We start from the raw sequence: 15,461 nt of genomic DNA, 5'->3' as shown, positions 1-15,461 counted from the left end.
GAAGATAATTTATCTCCTTCCTCCCTCTCTCCTTGTTGCTGGAGTTTCACACCTGGGAGCTGTTATAACTCAGTCTTTACACAGAGTATTTCTTTTTAAAAGTTACTCAGCCATCCTTATACACACAAAGTACATGTATATTCACACATAATTCCTTGAAAAAAATACTTCAATCCTCCTTTCCAGCTTCTAAGAGCAGAAATAAGAAACACCTTAAAATAACTGTAAATAATAAACCCCGTCATGCTAAACACTTCAAAGTAGAAGAGCAAATATCTCAAGAAGCTTGGGGAACTACACATAATTATGAATTAGCTTTCAAAAACAGATACAGATGATCTGCCAGATAATTTTTCATTTCAAATAGATTTAAAAATACTATTCCCTGTGATCTGGTAGAGACAGTAACTGCTTACTGATAACTGCAGAGCAGTTATCAAACAAAGCCTGTGGAGCAGGAGCATGGCATGATAAAAGAGGCACTTTATGCCTCAGCAGTACCTATGCAAAGTCCCCCACCTTTGCTCCCTCCCACCAGGGTGCAGCCCCAGGGGAGGTGGTCTTTTAGTGACACTGCAAATGGGCAGAACTCTGGTGAAGCACATATTGGTCACCCTCTGGGGCTTCAGTGTGGGTCCTGACACCCCTCAGTGTCCACCTGAATCACACAGAACAGGCTCTGTACCCTTTGCTAGTTCTGAGACACACAGGGGACAATGAGACACATGGAAGAGCTGTGGGACTGTGGGATGGAGCTGGGGAAGAGAATGGACGACCATCTCTTGATAGGGTGTCCAGTAGGAACTTTGGGTGGCTCTGCCAGGGAAACATCCCTTGGAAGATGGGAGGCACCTGCTGCTATAAGGACCTTGTAGAAAACTTCTGCCTGAAGTAAGGAGTTAATGGTGGAAGTCTTTGCCACCATGAAACACCAGCTTCCTGCAAGGATTTTCCCAGTGCACAAAGTAGCAGCCTCAGGGCTGTGGGCTGACCTGTGCCACCATCTTCTTCCACTCAAGAACAACAAGTAAAGTCCAGGATGAAAATCTTCCTTTCCCTCCCTTCTTCACAGCAAAAAAAAAAAAAAAAACAACCTTTCAAAACCAGGTTCCTCGAAGGGAAACTGTGAAGCAGGGGCTCATGAGGAGAGACTGGGTAGCAGAGTTACCAGCTAACATGCCAGAATAGCTACAGAGAGCAGGCAGTGAGTGACCAGCTCATGCCTGCAAGAGAAGAGGAGAGAATAGGCCTATGTAGGATATGTCTGAAAGGAAAAGACAAAGTTTATTGCTTATTCCTTCAGTGTTACAAATGGGGTGCTTATCTAGGTTACTGAAGGCCTGCACCAAATGAAACAGTGGCATTGTGGCCTGCACACAAGCAGCCTTTGTATCTAATGGGGGAGGGACAAGGCACTGACACGTGGCAATGAACCCAGAACCCAGAACCCAAAGTGCCAAAACAGACAGGTCCAGTGTGATGCGCTCTTTAGTTTTGGTACTCAGCTTTGTACCCCTCAAAGGAGTGAAGCCTTCTCTACAGGTTGTAGTTGTTTCCAGAATACAGCCGTGGGACCTGGGATAACAATGCCATCCAGCTTTCACAGCATGCACAGACATTGTGTGCTGCATGCACAGAGAAGAGTGTGGAGCACTTGGCCTCAGAAACCCAGCAGCCCTCATTTGAAAAGCTGCTGGGAACAAGCCTGTTTCACCAAGTCCAATCACTTGGACTGTCTGCCCCTTCAGGACATCCTCACTTGCTTTAGTCTTTCTCTCTTCACCCCAGTGATTACAAATGAAGAGGAAAGCAAAGAACAGAGCAAAGAAATGAACCTGGAGAACAGCTGACAGCACTTTTGCTCAGCACAGTGCACTCACATGGCAGGACACAGGTGCCTACAAAGAGAGGGGGCCTAGAACAACTTGATGCAAACAGTAGCCTTAAGCTACTTGTGTCAAAGTGTCCAAGAGAGTGCAATGGCTTTGAGGAATCATCCAGCAATGTCTCACGATCCCCTGCTACCTTCCTCATTAAACCTCAAACAAAGCTGCAGGGTGTGTTAGTGCACTCCAGCTAGGCTTTCCCATGGGGAGAAGGGAAAAGCTGGAGTCAAAGACAGTGCAAAGGGCTAGATTCAGTGCTAAAACTTGAAAATGGCAATAAAAGGAAAAAGCAGCAGTTGGAGGAGAAACAGGCCCCCTTTTGTCAGCAAGTAGCACACAAAATTTGGCATAGAATGCTGCTGAGATAGTAGTAAAGAGCAAGCAACAACAGCTTTCCCCACAACTGTATACCCTTTTCTCTGAAGGTTGAGCACTTCAGTGGCAGGGATAGTTGCCCAGCCAGCTCAGTGCATCACAAACAGCCACCAGGCTAGCAGGCCAGCTGGAAACGCCTGGAGCAAGCTTTAGAGCCCTCCCAGCACCCGTGGCAAAGACAGTTCCCCTAGGTTCCCAAGTCTGAACATCAGCACACTGAGAACTGAAAGGCAAGGGAGCATGATAGCAGGTTTTGACCTTATAACTTTATGACTGGGATTTCAGTATTCCCATAAAGGGCAGGAAGAGCAGGGAAAAACATGGAAGTGAACCCCTGGTGATCTCTCCTTGAATTCCTGATGTAGCTGAGCAAAGCCCAGGTATCTCCTAAATAAATGCCATTTTAGAGGACACTTTTCTCAGAAGCAAAGCTGAGCTCAGCTGGGGGCAGGATGAACCCTTGGCAAGGAGACCAGTATTTTCAGTTTTTGCACCAAGGACAAAGTCATCCCTGTCTGAAATTAGGCCTAAAAACTTGCTGAAAAATCTTTTTGAAACATCTGCTACTCCTTATAGTAGGAGAATCCAAATTTTGGATTTGAGAGGCCTTTTGGGAGTGGGGTGGGTGTGGACATGACACATGGGGGAAGAGGGAACACACAGGGAGAATCTACTGGTGAGAGACAACTTGTTCTGGCAGCAATAAAAGCATGTGATCTTCATCATAGGTAGGCCATAAAAACACCTGAATCATCCATAATCCTTTAGATATATCTATTTATCAATTATTTTCTCCAACATATTTCACTTCAGTATTGCACTGGTTTCCAGAGAAAGAGGCAGGCCAATTTGCAGATGCTCTTTGTGGTTCTCCAGCCTGCATTTAATTAATTGTGAGTTGCTTTAAGTTATTTAGGACAGTGCTTCTACAGCACATTGCTGAAGTCTGACACAGTTCATGCCTTCCCTTCCCAGAACATGTGCAAAGCTCTCACCTCTAGCCAGCTGTTACCAAAAACCACCACAACCCAGTCTCTGTGCCGACAGTAGGAAATCAGAGACATTTCTTTTCCTCCCTGCTCACCTTCCCCCTTTCCAGCAATCCTTTTCTCCGTCACCTACCTGTTTTAAACCCCTTCAAATAGAGATGTTCATAGTTAATATGTTACATGAGGAAGCCGTGCCAGCTCCTGTGATGGGCGGACAGCTGGGACTGGCTCTCCAAGTCACACCATTAGTCATGGTGCTGACAGCATCAGATGCTCAACTTCTCATGTCAGGAAACAAAGTTACCAACTTATTATTTTTAATAAAATAATTGCTTTAATGCAGTATTTAAAATAATTTTTAACATCTGATCAATAAGATAACAGTACACAAATATGGAAAATGCTGCACTTTACATAAAAAGTAAAGCTAAGCATTTAATAATACAAAACAATTTTGCCCGAAGCCATCAATATCTTGCAAACTATAGTCAAAGTACTGCTTTTCTTATATATATATATATATATGTGCTATATATACATATATAAATAATTTACAGCATTCATTTACTAGATTTGTTTACTACTGTTCCAACAAAAACCAACATAACTGATTCACAACTTTGTGATTTGGGAACCATCTACAGTGGTTCTGACAGTGCAGAATAGTTGTGTGAATAGCTGCTTCAAGTTTTGAAGCAGCATGCCAAGTAACCCTAGGAAGCTTGTTTTTTGTCAAAGAAAAGAAAATTCAGCAGGGAGCCATTCAATAGTTGGTTGGAGCATGGTGCTGATAATGTTCTGCATTCGATCCCTGTGCGGGCCGTTCACTTTAGAGTTGGACTCGATGATCCTTGGGGTAGGTCCCTTCCAACTCAGGATATTCTGTAATTCCGTGAATGCAGTCAGTCTTTCCCACCAGTCCTGGGAAACAGCCATGCTATACAGTGCTGTGTCATGAAAGGCAACATGTTTGGAGCCTGGGGAGAAGGGTGACCCAGAGGGCTTTCCTTCCACCACAAGGCAGTCTTTAACAGCAAGCCGACAATCTTTGAACCTGTTCTAACAGTCTTTATAATCCAGAGTCCTCCTTCTCACTGAATGGGAACAAAGCAACTGTCTAAATACTTTCTATTTGAGAAGCTTCCCTGTTACACCACATTAAAGTATTAAAACAATATTCTAAAGCAGTGAATCCTGTGCTTTGCAAACACTGCTCCTCTCCAAGGAGAGTCTTCAGCTCCAGAGTTTCAACAAATCTCAACTTTTCTCTTTTTTGTAGTCAGTACAGGTTTTGTTAATCTTTCCACATCTGTGTTTAAGTTCAATGCTATTTTTTGTATCCACAGAAAGATAAACTGTTTTTTTCTGTTTACCCTCCCTTTTTAGGATTTTTTTATTCCTTTTATTTTTAGTAACTCCAAATTTTCCATGACCATCTAAGTATGCCCTAGCTACACTGTGTGGTGTACTTCAATAACTGATTTGTCCTCCTTCCCTCAGTAACCTTCTCAGAGGAAAGGCTGAAGGCAATTGAGGCAAAGTGTGGGGTACAAAGGACCCCTCATTCCTTTTACTTGCTATTTGATCTCCACAAGTGAGCATCCAGTAGTAATTCTAAACACAGAAAATTTAAGATGTTGAGTCACACAAGCAATACATTAGCAGTTTTACTGACTGCTGGTTCATGATTAAATACAGTTGCCATGCTATGCTGTGCCATTATAATGATATTTGTTTCCCTAAATAAGATGGGGTTGGAAGGTGGCACTACACATAGAACAGATTTTGCAGACTCTGGAGTACTGAAACAAATGGCATACATAAACTAGGGACACTTATCAAGCCCTCAGAGCTTGTAAGACAGTTCAATGCAAGCAGATAGGTGCTTATGTGTGCAGCTCAGTGTTTTCACTGGTTTACAGACAGATTTAAGCCAAGTATTATTAAAAACCTTACAGGTGCTAAGTTAGGTATTTAATAAAAATGTTTATCTGTAAACAAGAGTTATCCTTACAACGGATCATTTTCCAGAAACTGGAATTTCAAGACAGTGCAACAATGCTTCAATGTTATCTTTGGCAGTAGACAGCACGGTGAAATGCAAGATTGAAATCACTTCAGAAGGGCACGGTACAAGCGTAGAGAATGCTTCATCTCCCTCTCTTGTTCCATGCAGAATATCAAGTCCCTGAGACAGACACGGGTTACTCGTGGACAGAGCATCTGCTTCGTAAGGCTAAAACCTGATGATCCAGCAATTCCATTGCTTTTCAAACCCTAAATGGGGGAGAGAGGAAGAAAAAACCCATCAGAAACATTAGAATTTCATGTAAATATAAGTTTTAACTAAACTGGTAGGATTATAATGCCTACTTGTATAAAACTAGCCCACAGATGTTCAGCTTTCCACGTTGAAAACCAGCAATCCAAAAATCCTTGCAGATTAGATACTGAAAAAGACAAAGCAAGCGCTTGCCAGCTGATGGTTTATTTCAGTCAAAGCAACCACAAAGTTCTTTCTTCCTTTAAAATTATACAAATATGGTAGGATAAATAACTGCCATTTCACTGAAGTCTGCCAAACAGACTTGCACTGAGAAAGCATCAGCCAACTATGAGGAAGGTACTAACACACAGTACCTATGCAGAGCGCCAGGTCATGCACAGCTCTTACTACCATTTGCTCCAGAGGTTTCCATCTCTTCATGAGGAAAACTGTCACTGTGAGTGCACCCTAGCTTTGGAACATGGCCAGGTGAAACTCATCCCAGCCATCATCTGTGCTCTGTCCTTTAAAAGGGCAACAAATACTCAGTGAAAGCATCCAGATATTCAGAACACTGTATCTGAGCCTATCCACCTCAGTCAGCTGCCTTGCTTGGTTATGAAAATACAATTGGTAGGAGATGATGACATTGAGTAGTTTTATATTCAAGCTACTGGAATGAGCAACCCCCACGCTTTCCAAAATGCCCCAAGATTTATTATTAGGGGTGGGGAAGAGGAAGATTACCATGAGCTGCACAATAGACTGGCTACTTATCTTGGAGCCAATCTGTGCTGCACAGCCAGTCTCTTATCACTACTGGAGGGTTCTTGGTAATGAATGTAATTTGTACAAATACGAGTGCTCAGTCTCTGTAACTTCAGCAGGGCAATGCCTGCCAGCATCAACACCGCTTGGAGATGGTGTTGCTTGGATGCAGTGTTAACTATATCAATTCTTACCCTAACACTCTCTGCAAGACTCCAGCAAAATGACTTCGCCCACTTTGCTTAGAGAAATCTGTTTAAACCCCCCATTTATTAGAAATGACTACCAGTGCTGGACTACATATAGCAGCAAATGCTACTGTTGTTAGGGTGGAAGCATTGAAATTTATTAAAAATATAAAGAGATTCACCAGAGAGCACATGCTAGCCACAGAAAACCCAGGGCACATTGCAGAAATGGAAGCTGTATTTTTTTACAAGCAGCACGCAGGGTATTCAGCACCATTTCATTTGCTTTACAGTCAATACAATTAAACACTATGAAATGCCATCATTTGAAACTTTCAGTTTGTTAAATGGCTCGGAACAAATGCATGCGTGGGGAAGACTGCTGGCCACATTGCACAGAGGGCACTGCTGTCCTGGTAAGACACAAAAGGGTCACAGTTCAAGTTTGTCATATGACAACCCTGAAGGATCCAGGGAAAAGATAGCTCTGCAATGCAGCTGCCAGCACGGGTTGAAAAGGAGGTCAGTCCAACAGGATGCAGCAGAAGGCCCGAGGCAATGTTATAAATGAAACAAACCCCAAGGGTTTTCAGTAACCCAACAGCAATGTCCTTTATAATTCAAAGAACTTTATTGAGGTGAAAGCATTTTCTCTCTAAATAAGTCATTAGACTGGAAGTCTTACCTTTAAAAAGACACCAAACAAAGCCACCTCAGTCCTGTTCACTCTTACAAAAGGGGAGACAGACGGCACAAATCAACCAGCCTGCTTTGGAAGCTGCTGTAGCTGCAAGATGCTACAACAGGGAAGAAGCACCAAGCTGCCTGAATTTGAGTCAGAGTTATGGATTTGTTTATTCTTAAATTCCTACTCATCATGCTCAGTGCAGAGACATAAAGCGATATTATGCTGTAATACCACATCCAAAGTCAAAGCTTGTCCTGGGCTCCTGTTTACTAAGACAGCCATTCACAGCTCTAAGTTTCCCACAGCATCACTCTGGCATATTAAAGCTACTGAGCATGGAGTTTCAGGGGCCAGGGAGATCTTTGACAACCAGCAGCTCCTACCACAGGGAGGTCTTCGACAACCAACAGCTCCTACCACAACCAACAGCTCCTACCACTTTAAAAGAAAGTGTCCTTCTCTCAAAGTACATGTTGGTTTAAAATTAAAGAGGCCAACAGACAGCCTAGGTCATTCCAGTCCAGATAGGGACCATGCTGAGGAACTCAGTTAAAGTGAATCTCTGCAGTGCTGAGCACCATCTCCTGTTAGCTACTGTCTTCCACAGTTGTATTGAAACACTGTTTTTTCCTGGTTTGGTTTTGGAACTTGGACCAAGCATTGGTCCAAGATCTGCACATCCCAAAGAATCATCACAGACCCCTCTGTTAATGTCCAAGTCTTTACTTATGAAATGCCAAGCTCTGAGCTCTCAAGCTGACACAAGTGACACTTTAGGGAGGGTCCCCTGCTGCTCCACTTCAGCAAATTCCTATTGGGCAGGAGGTCAACCTTGTCTTGACTAGGCAACAGTCAATAATCCTCTCCTTTAGATCTCACATACCCCTTCCTCAAAAGCACAAAACTTTTGAGACTTGAAAAACACCAGCTCACTCCTTGCTCCCAGACATCTCCATTATGCTCCTTCCATTTGGGCAGCAACCACTTGTGCCTTGCTGTTTTGGGGGATTCTTCACTGCTAGTCTTCAGCACACCCCAAGACAGCTTTGTCTGTTTCCAGGGGAATAGTGCTGCTTTTCAACCAGGTCACAGACAAGTTCAAAGATAAACAAAGAGAAAATGCATCCCTGTAGAATCAGTTCTAACAAAGGGTACTGCAATCAGCTTGCATCCCCCTTCTGCAACATCTGATTATTAGTGCTCTAACTAGCAATTTCTTTTTTTCTTGCTCTTTTTTTGTTTGTTTGTTTGTTTTTTTGTTTGTTTTTTGTTACCTTGAAGTTCCCACCTTTCAGTAAACCCTCACCACCCTGCCTTCCTTCCAGAAGGGAAATGACAGAGACATGCAGCCCAGGAGGGACAACTACCAGTGTAGATTCTACCAGTCTGCCTGGGTATCACAGCTGACCGACCCTGTTTGTAAGCCAGGTGAGGCACTACAGCAATGTAAACTGCATCACTGTAAACTGAGACAACAACTGGCTTAAAATCAGCCCCAGGAGGTCACAGCAGCAGCAGTCCTGCTTTTGAACTGTCCTCAGAACTGAGCCCAAATCAGCACCTTTTCCACAGCAGCACACTGTCACCCTTAGAGCCTTTTATAAACACCTGACAGAGATCAATTACACTCACTTGGCAGGCAGAACCCATTGTGGTGCTCCTGCTGTAGCCCCAAGCTGTTGAACAGCCAGTTTCATTCAGAGGTTGCTCTGGAAACCTGTTTAAAGATCTCTAGAGCTCTCTCCAGTGGCTGGATGGAGAATGAAATACCAATTCTCTGACAAGGCAAGAGTGAAGTTAATACAGAGCCACCACTCCCACCTTACTTCTAGTCTGCAAGGTATCTGGAGCTTGGCATCTGCAAGTTTGGATCATGGATACCAACAAGGATTTCAAAAGTGCTCAGAGCTATTCTGCAGGCCCTGACACAAAGCTCATAGAGGTCCGCAGACATCTCCCCCCCCACCAAGTTCCAGTCAGGTTCGTTCCTGGTGAAGTACACGCTCCCTTCCCAAATTCAACCAAAATTCAAAATTTTAAACTCTTGGGAGTGAGACACTTTAAAGGAGAAAAGTACTCAGTCAAATGTTTAAAAGTCAAGCCAAGAGTTCTCATTTCAATTTTTGGTGTGGCATAAACCTATCACAGGCCCAGAGCCAAGATCCCAAGAGAGCAAACTGTTATAGCAGCTCTGCTGCACATAATAAAAATACCACCAGCAGAAGGAAGCAAAGTCATGAGACATTTTTCAATGACATCCCCAAACACTGAAAAATGCCAGCTGTGTGCAGCAGAGGTGTTGCTGAAAGGTGGTAAGAGCACCTAGTGAATTGAAGCAAAAGCTTCCAGGTTCAACCCCCATCTCAGTCACGTGTGGTCACGCTGAGATCAGGGATATCTAGTGTATGCAGTACTTGGCTCTCAGCTGTAAAACACAGAATACATTCCTTTCTCATAGGAAACAAGGGTTAAAAAACCACCGTGTTAACATACTGTGTTCAAGCACTTACCTGAGTCTCCTCCAGCAGCCAGGGGGAAAGGAACAGACCCTGGCAAAATTGTGACCTTTTTGCTCGTACACACAAGTGCCTAATGTAGGCCAGAGAAAGCAAAGTGAAAGAAGTTGACAGCAGTCTGGTGGCAAGCCAGCCTACTGATGCTGCCTATTATAACAAACCTTGGTCTGACAGAAATACTCCCACATTCACAACACTAAAGTATTAGATGACTCAATATTTACAGGATTCTTTTTTTTTTTTTTTTAAAGTTGATTATTTTAGGTTGGGGTCTGGGGATTTTATTTTTCTTTTAACCTTACAGACCATTAGGGTAGCTCAAGCCAATGGCTGAAAGACTCAGATCTCTATATCCAGACTGCTTCTTGTGCAGCTGAAAACAAACGTGTATTTATGATGTTATCTGCAGCCTACAAAAAAGCCTCACAGAGCTGTCAGATCTATATAATAGAAAACTCCATTCAATTACACATTTTTCTTCAGATTTCATTGCAACATTCCTACAAGTCTTTTCAAATGTAGGCAACAACATGTTTTACATATTGAAACAAATTACTGTGAATGCAGTGTCAGTTTATTCACTATTATGCCCAAGATTCATGTACGCATGTCACTTCTTATGGGTACATCAGATGCTTAATCTGTACCTGGAGGTAATGAATCCTATACAAATATGTCATGTTAGTTAACAGAAAATTATTAAGCTGAAATTTTCTGGCTCTTTGCCACATCATTTTAAGCAATGTATTGTCAACTAAATTATAAATCTCTTGACCCTTCACATGTCATCAACATTTGTGCATTACCAATATGTTCAGCCTAAAGCTACAATGCAATTAGTCATTTAAATTGCAGATCTCTTTCACATATAAGAAGAATTAAGTTCATCTCTAGCACAGAGAAGGCACGATATGGGCCAATGAACTGTATTTCTGAAGTCTGTGAATGGCAGTTGAGAATATTTTTGCCTATTTACATGGGGAAAAAATTCAGATCAAGTGTATAGCCTAGACTGACAGGCACCAGGAAATTCAGCACAGAAACTGAAACTCTTTAGCTGACAGAGCTGTGCTTTGTTAGGTCTTGAAACAGGTAACTAAGATGCTGAAGACATTTTATAACTTCAGTAACTTTTAGCACCCTTCTTCCCCAAAGGTATGACCATGTCATAGACACTTCAGCTGTCCAAAAGCTTAAATAAGAACCAGAAATTTAAATCAAGAGTCTACATACATTAAGCATATGCAAAGTAGAAAAAACCTCACCCTCCAGTATCACTTAATACCTATGGGCTGGGGGAAGAGGTGACAAAGATAGAAAGAGACACAGAGAAAGTGAGGGAAACCACTGAAGTGTAGAAACAGATTCTGTAGCCTTGTAATGAACACCTACTTATATATGTGGCCCAATTTGAAGTGGTTGCTTTTAAATTAATATTATGCAGCTTCGAAGAAAATACTTTAGCAGACTATCATGTACCCATGCCAAAGACCAGACAGTGGCTCCACTGCACAGAGAGCTATCATTTGCTACAGAGCCAATTCATGCCTTTAAATTCACACTTAGACACAGTCATGTCCATAACACCAATACTGAAACTGATGAATTGTCCTAGTGTTCCCTCATCAGAAGAACTTATGGCCAAAAAGAGTGGCAGTAGCTTCTACAGTTGCTACTTACAAGAGCATAAACCCCTTCTGGAAATAAAAAATAAAATAAAGTAGAATAAAATAAAATAAGTCATTGGATTGTCACACACCAGAAAAAGACAAATCATGTCTCTCCCCTAGCTACTTGGAAGAGTTGGGTTTACTTCCATTCTGCAGAAAGGACTTGTTGCTCAAAGGCTTAGTTCTTCCTCAGACAACCTAAAGAACATTTCCAAAGCTCAAACAAGCACCATGTACAGAATATGTTTAATCGATGTGCATACCAGCATCCCAAAGTTGTAAAGCAAGAAGGGTAAGTTTAAGTCCTACTAACAATGATCAGATGTGGCAGACACAAGAGAAGATGACAAGCTCATTTCCTCCACCCACAGTCATACTAAAAATGGAACAATGACCACTGTGGTAAACAAGGCATTTCTTCCATTTTTGCTTGCCAAACTTCTTTGCAGAAGGAGAATGCAAGTGTGGACTGCTGTATTAGATGTGCACAACCCTGGAAGTTATCACATTATTTCAGTATGTTGGCCAGGGCTAGGAGTTCGACAGAAAGGGAGTATTTGAATGGCTCTGCACTGACCACAGCATATCAGCTGCATGATTTACTAATGTAGCAACTACTTGCAGTAGTTTACGCTTCCACAGCAAAGCCAGACTAGCTGTGACGAGGCAAGACCCACACTCACTAACAGAGCAGCCAGTCTTGGCAGGGGATAGAACAGACACAAGCAGTACCTGGAAAGAGGAATTTCCTTTGTCATTGGATCTGGCAAAAAGAAAGGAAAGACATGAGATGTACAACCCTGAGTCAGTCAGTGGAACCAACCTGGGAGAAAGCAAGTGAAGAACTCAGCACCAACAGCAGGAGAGACTGCATCACTTTTAAGTACTTAAGGTGTTATCATGGAGCCGGAAAAGCAATGCAAAGCAAGTGTTCTACCCCAAAAAATTACACAGAAGTACTGGTATTCAACTAAGTTTTCCTATACAAAGTAGAAGAAGGGCCTGACCACAGTATTCAGATGAAGACCATAAGCGTAACAGCCAGTTTTCTGAGTCTTCTCTCAGAAACATTTGTAGACTTTTTTCCTCCCTGGTGCATGATTCTGCACAAATAAATACAGAGCTCTTGGTTCAAGGCCAAAGATGACTTGCACCCAAGAAATCTCTGAATAGAAGGAAACAAAGTTTAAGGACTCAGAACCGTAGTCTTCAAACTTCTAAGATTCCCGTTACAGTGGAAATGAGAAAAAGCTGTTTCCAAAATGGCTTTGTCAACAGAAAAGCAGTAAAACTTAATAAAAAATATAAAAAATCCTTGACTATTTATCAGCATTGAAAACATTATGGGGCGTGTTACCAACCAGTAAAAGCTATGAAACAGAACAATGAATTGGGAAAATGAGTCTGTGGTTTCAAGTTTACTTTTTTCATATTTGTTTTAGAAGTGTCCTCCCTTCCCAAGATGAGTTACTTTTCAATTCTTCCTACCCTTTAATTCATTACTGTTTACCACATGCCCTCAAACTAGGGGAGGAGGAGAGGTGGGTAACAAATGCACAAACCCCAAGACACATATAAATGGAATCCAAAGGCCTCTCCTATTCATTCTATCCAAAAGTGTCCAGAGGGATAAGAATGAGAGAGATGAAGATATTGCCACCTCTGGATTACAAGTAGCACCAATTAACACATTTTCACAACAGAGGGATTTTCTTACCAAGGCTTTCTCAAATTGCTCTTTCTGAACAATACCATTCAAATGTTAAGTTGCAGTGAAGAGAACATGCAAAACTACCCAAACTAGTGTTTCCAACAAGAAAGGAAAAAGAACTCCCATTATACTGCTGCCTTTTATTTTTTTTAATTAGGCCTAGAGCATTAGCCTTATTTTTTCATTCCATGATCATCATGGATTTGTCCCTACTGCTATTTCAACTTTCAAGATACATAAGCAATCATGGCAACATATAGATTATTCTTTTTATATTGCTTTTAGATCCAAATTAGTTGCCAGGCACTCCTCTGGACAAGAGCCTCTTTCTGTACTTGTTACATTATGAGGTGATGAGGCTGCTGGCAAGCAGGCTTCTAGCTGGAAAGCACATGCTTGTGTCACCACATGTTCTAGCTACCACATTAAAATGATCCATAATTGGTCTCCTGGAAAGACCAAGTAAAGCACAATTTCAGACTTAAAAATAAGATGAACGTGCAGGAATCATGTGCTCAGCTATCTTGGGAAAAAGACTTTTCAGAAGAGGAGCAAAGCCCAGTGCTGGTGTGTGGAGAAATAGAAAACCTTGGGCTGAAAAATCATCCCAGTTAAACAGAGATACTTATTTGTGGATAAGTCAGCATACCATGCTCCCTAAAATGCTGGTTTAAGACCTTCACATTTACTGCAACAGCAGGCAGCAGATCCAACCAACCCAGTCTGCTGAACTGAACTTTCCCAGTATCCATTACATTCTGGTACTGAATAAAGAAAGGCAAATAGACGACAAATTTGCTTACAGAGTTTCACTTTTTTAATACATACTGTAACTGATTATTTCTTCCCTGTCTGCCCAAATACATTAGGGCTTTGGTTTGCGTCAATAATTGCTTGAAACAATTCCTTTCCTTTAATCATTGCAGTAGGCAACCATAAAAAGAAGCTGTACAGAGCTGACACAGTCATAGGAGACACAAACATTGTACAAAGAACATTATCCAAAGAAAGTTGAAGTTGTAGTTAAAATCTTAATCCAGTTAGCATCAGTGATTTCACTCAATAATGTTAAATATCATTCGTATTTAGGAATAACTTCTTCCATTGTACATGTCTACCACGTTATCAGTCTTTAAAAATAAAAATAATAAAAATAATAAAAAATGTCACGGGAGTATTGTGCACAGATTTACTTGCCATTGCACAGTCTAGAAGTTCTGACATTTAAGATTATTTGAGAGTAAAGCTCTCTGTATTTTGTCTGTATTTGCAATTTGAAATGAAAAAGCACATCCTGCCTGGTTAAATTATTCTCAGACAGGTTGCCCAAAAAGATGATTTTAAAGATGCCCAAATGTGTATCAGCCTAAGGCCATATTGTACTTGCTTTCAGTTTCAAAGACCTCCTTTCATCTCTGAAGAATGGAATGTTGTTTACTGCTCAGGATGTTTTGCCATGTTATCATGAATGTATTACAAATGTTCTGCTTCTTGAACTAGAGAGTGTTTGTCAAAACCATTCTTTATTCTACATGAGAAGTCTTAAGCCTTTTATAAATCCTGCTTAGATATATTGGGACACTTAAAAACATTTAAATCTAAACATCCTTCTCAAGGATTGCTATCCTGCATAATTTCACAAAATAGAAAAAAAAAAAAGTCTGCAGAGAAATGCTTTCCAGTAGCATGAAGCCTAAGAACTAGGCACTGGAATGTGAGCTTGCATGCAAGAAACAAAAATAGTTTCACTGTCAGAATTACTTTCACCTACTGCCCTTACAAATCAGTCTGTATGGCAACCATATGAGAAGTTGCTTAAAATACATCAGGTAAATTTGTGACAATGGAACGTTATCAAGGTTTATGGTCAGTTTTAGGCGTGCCGTGTCCACATTCTTTTGAAGTGGCAAAGTAAACAATGGATAACCAGCTTTCAACAGCAACACTGTTATCTGTCTCACATAATCTCATGAAGCTTTTAATAAAGCAGACATACCACAGATGATGAGAAATAACTGAAAAGTACTTAACAGGCAGACTTGTTAAATATTCAGAAACAAATCCGACAATAATTACAGAAAACCACTATGAAGAACAGGAATAGTAACCCGATAGAAGCTTGGGGGAAGATGAGAAAAGGATGGGGGAAACTGTTCTTGTGCTAGACTGATTTTTTCAAGTTTTTCCAGTGGTATTAAAAAAAAAAATAACCATACATTTAGCTTCATGTGAAAGTGCATTAAAAAAACTTCAAAGAAGAGAAGAAAAGCTGCTCAAAAGCTGTGAACGCTGCTTTCTGCAGCTTGTTTAGAGAAAGATTGCTTTCCCTCACTTGTGGTTAACAGGGAGTATTCAAAGACCTAATTTTACATCCCTGTCAGGGAAAAAAATAAGTTAAAAATTC

General features: G+C 41.3%; 1 protein-coding gene across 1 annotated transcript in view; it reads right to left on the bottom strand.

Moving 5' to 3' along the window:
• Nucleotides 1–3,625: 3,625 nt before the first annotated feature.
• The window catches only part of TAF4B (TATA-box binding protein associated factor 4b), a 56,920-nt gene continuing 45,084 nt past the window's right edge, over nt 3,626–15,461 (bottom strand). The window contains exon 15 of the mRNA XM_059469611.1: nt 3,626–5,527. Coding sequence (XP_059325594.1) covers nt 5,363–5,527 — 165 coding nt within the window. The 3' untranslated portion in view covers nt 3,626–5,362. The remainder of the gene's footprint in view (nt 5,528–15,461) is intronic.

This window comes from Ammospiza nelsoni, chromosome 1, assembly GCF_027579445.1.
Source record: "Ammospiza nelsoni isolate bAmmNel1 chromosome 1, bAmmNel1.pri, whole genome shotgun sequence".
Lineage (NCBI taxonomy): Eukaryota > Metazoa > Chordata > Aves > Passeriformes > Passerellidae > Ammospiza > Ammospiza nelsoni.
The sequence above is the reverse complement of the archived record's forward strand: the minus strand, read 5'-3'. Positions and strand labels throughout refer to the sequence as shown.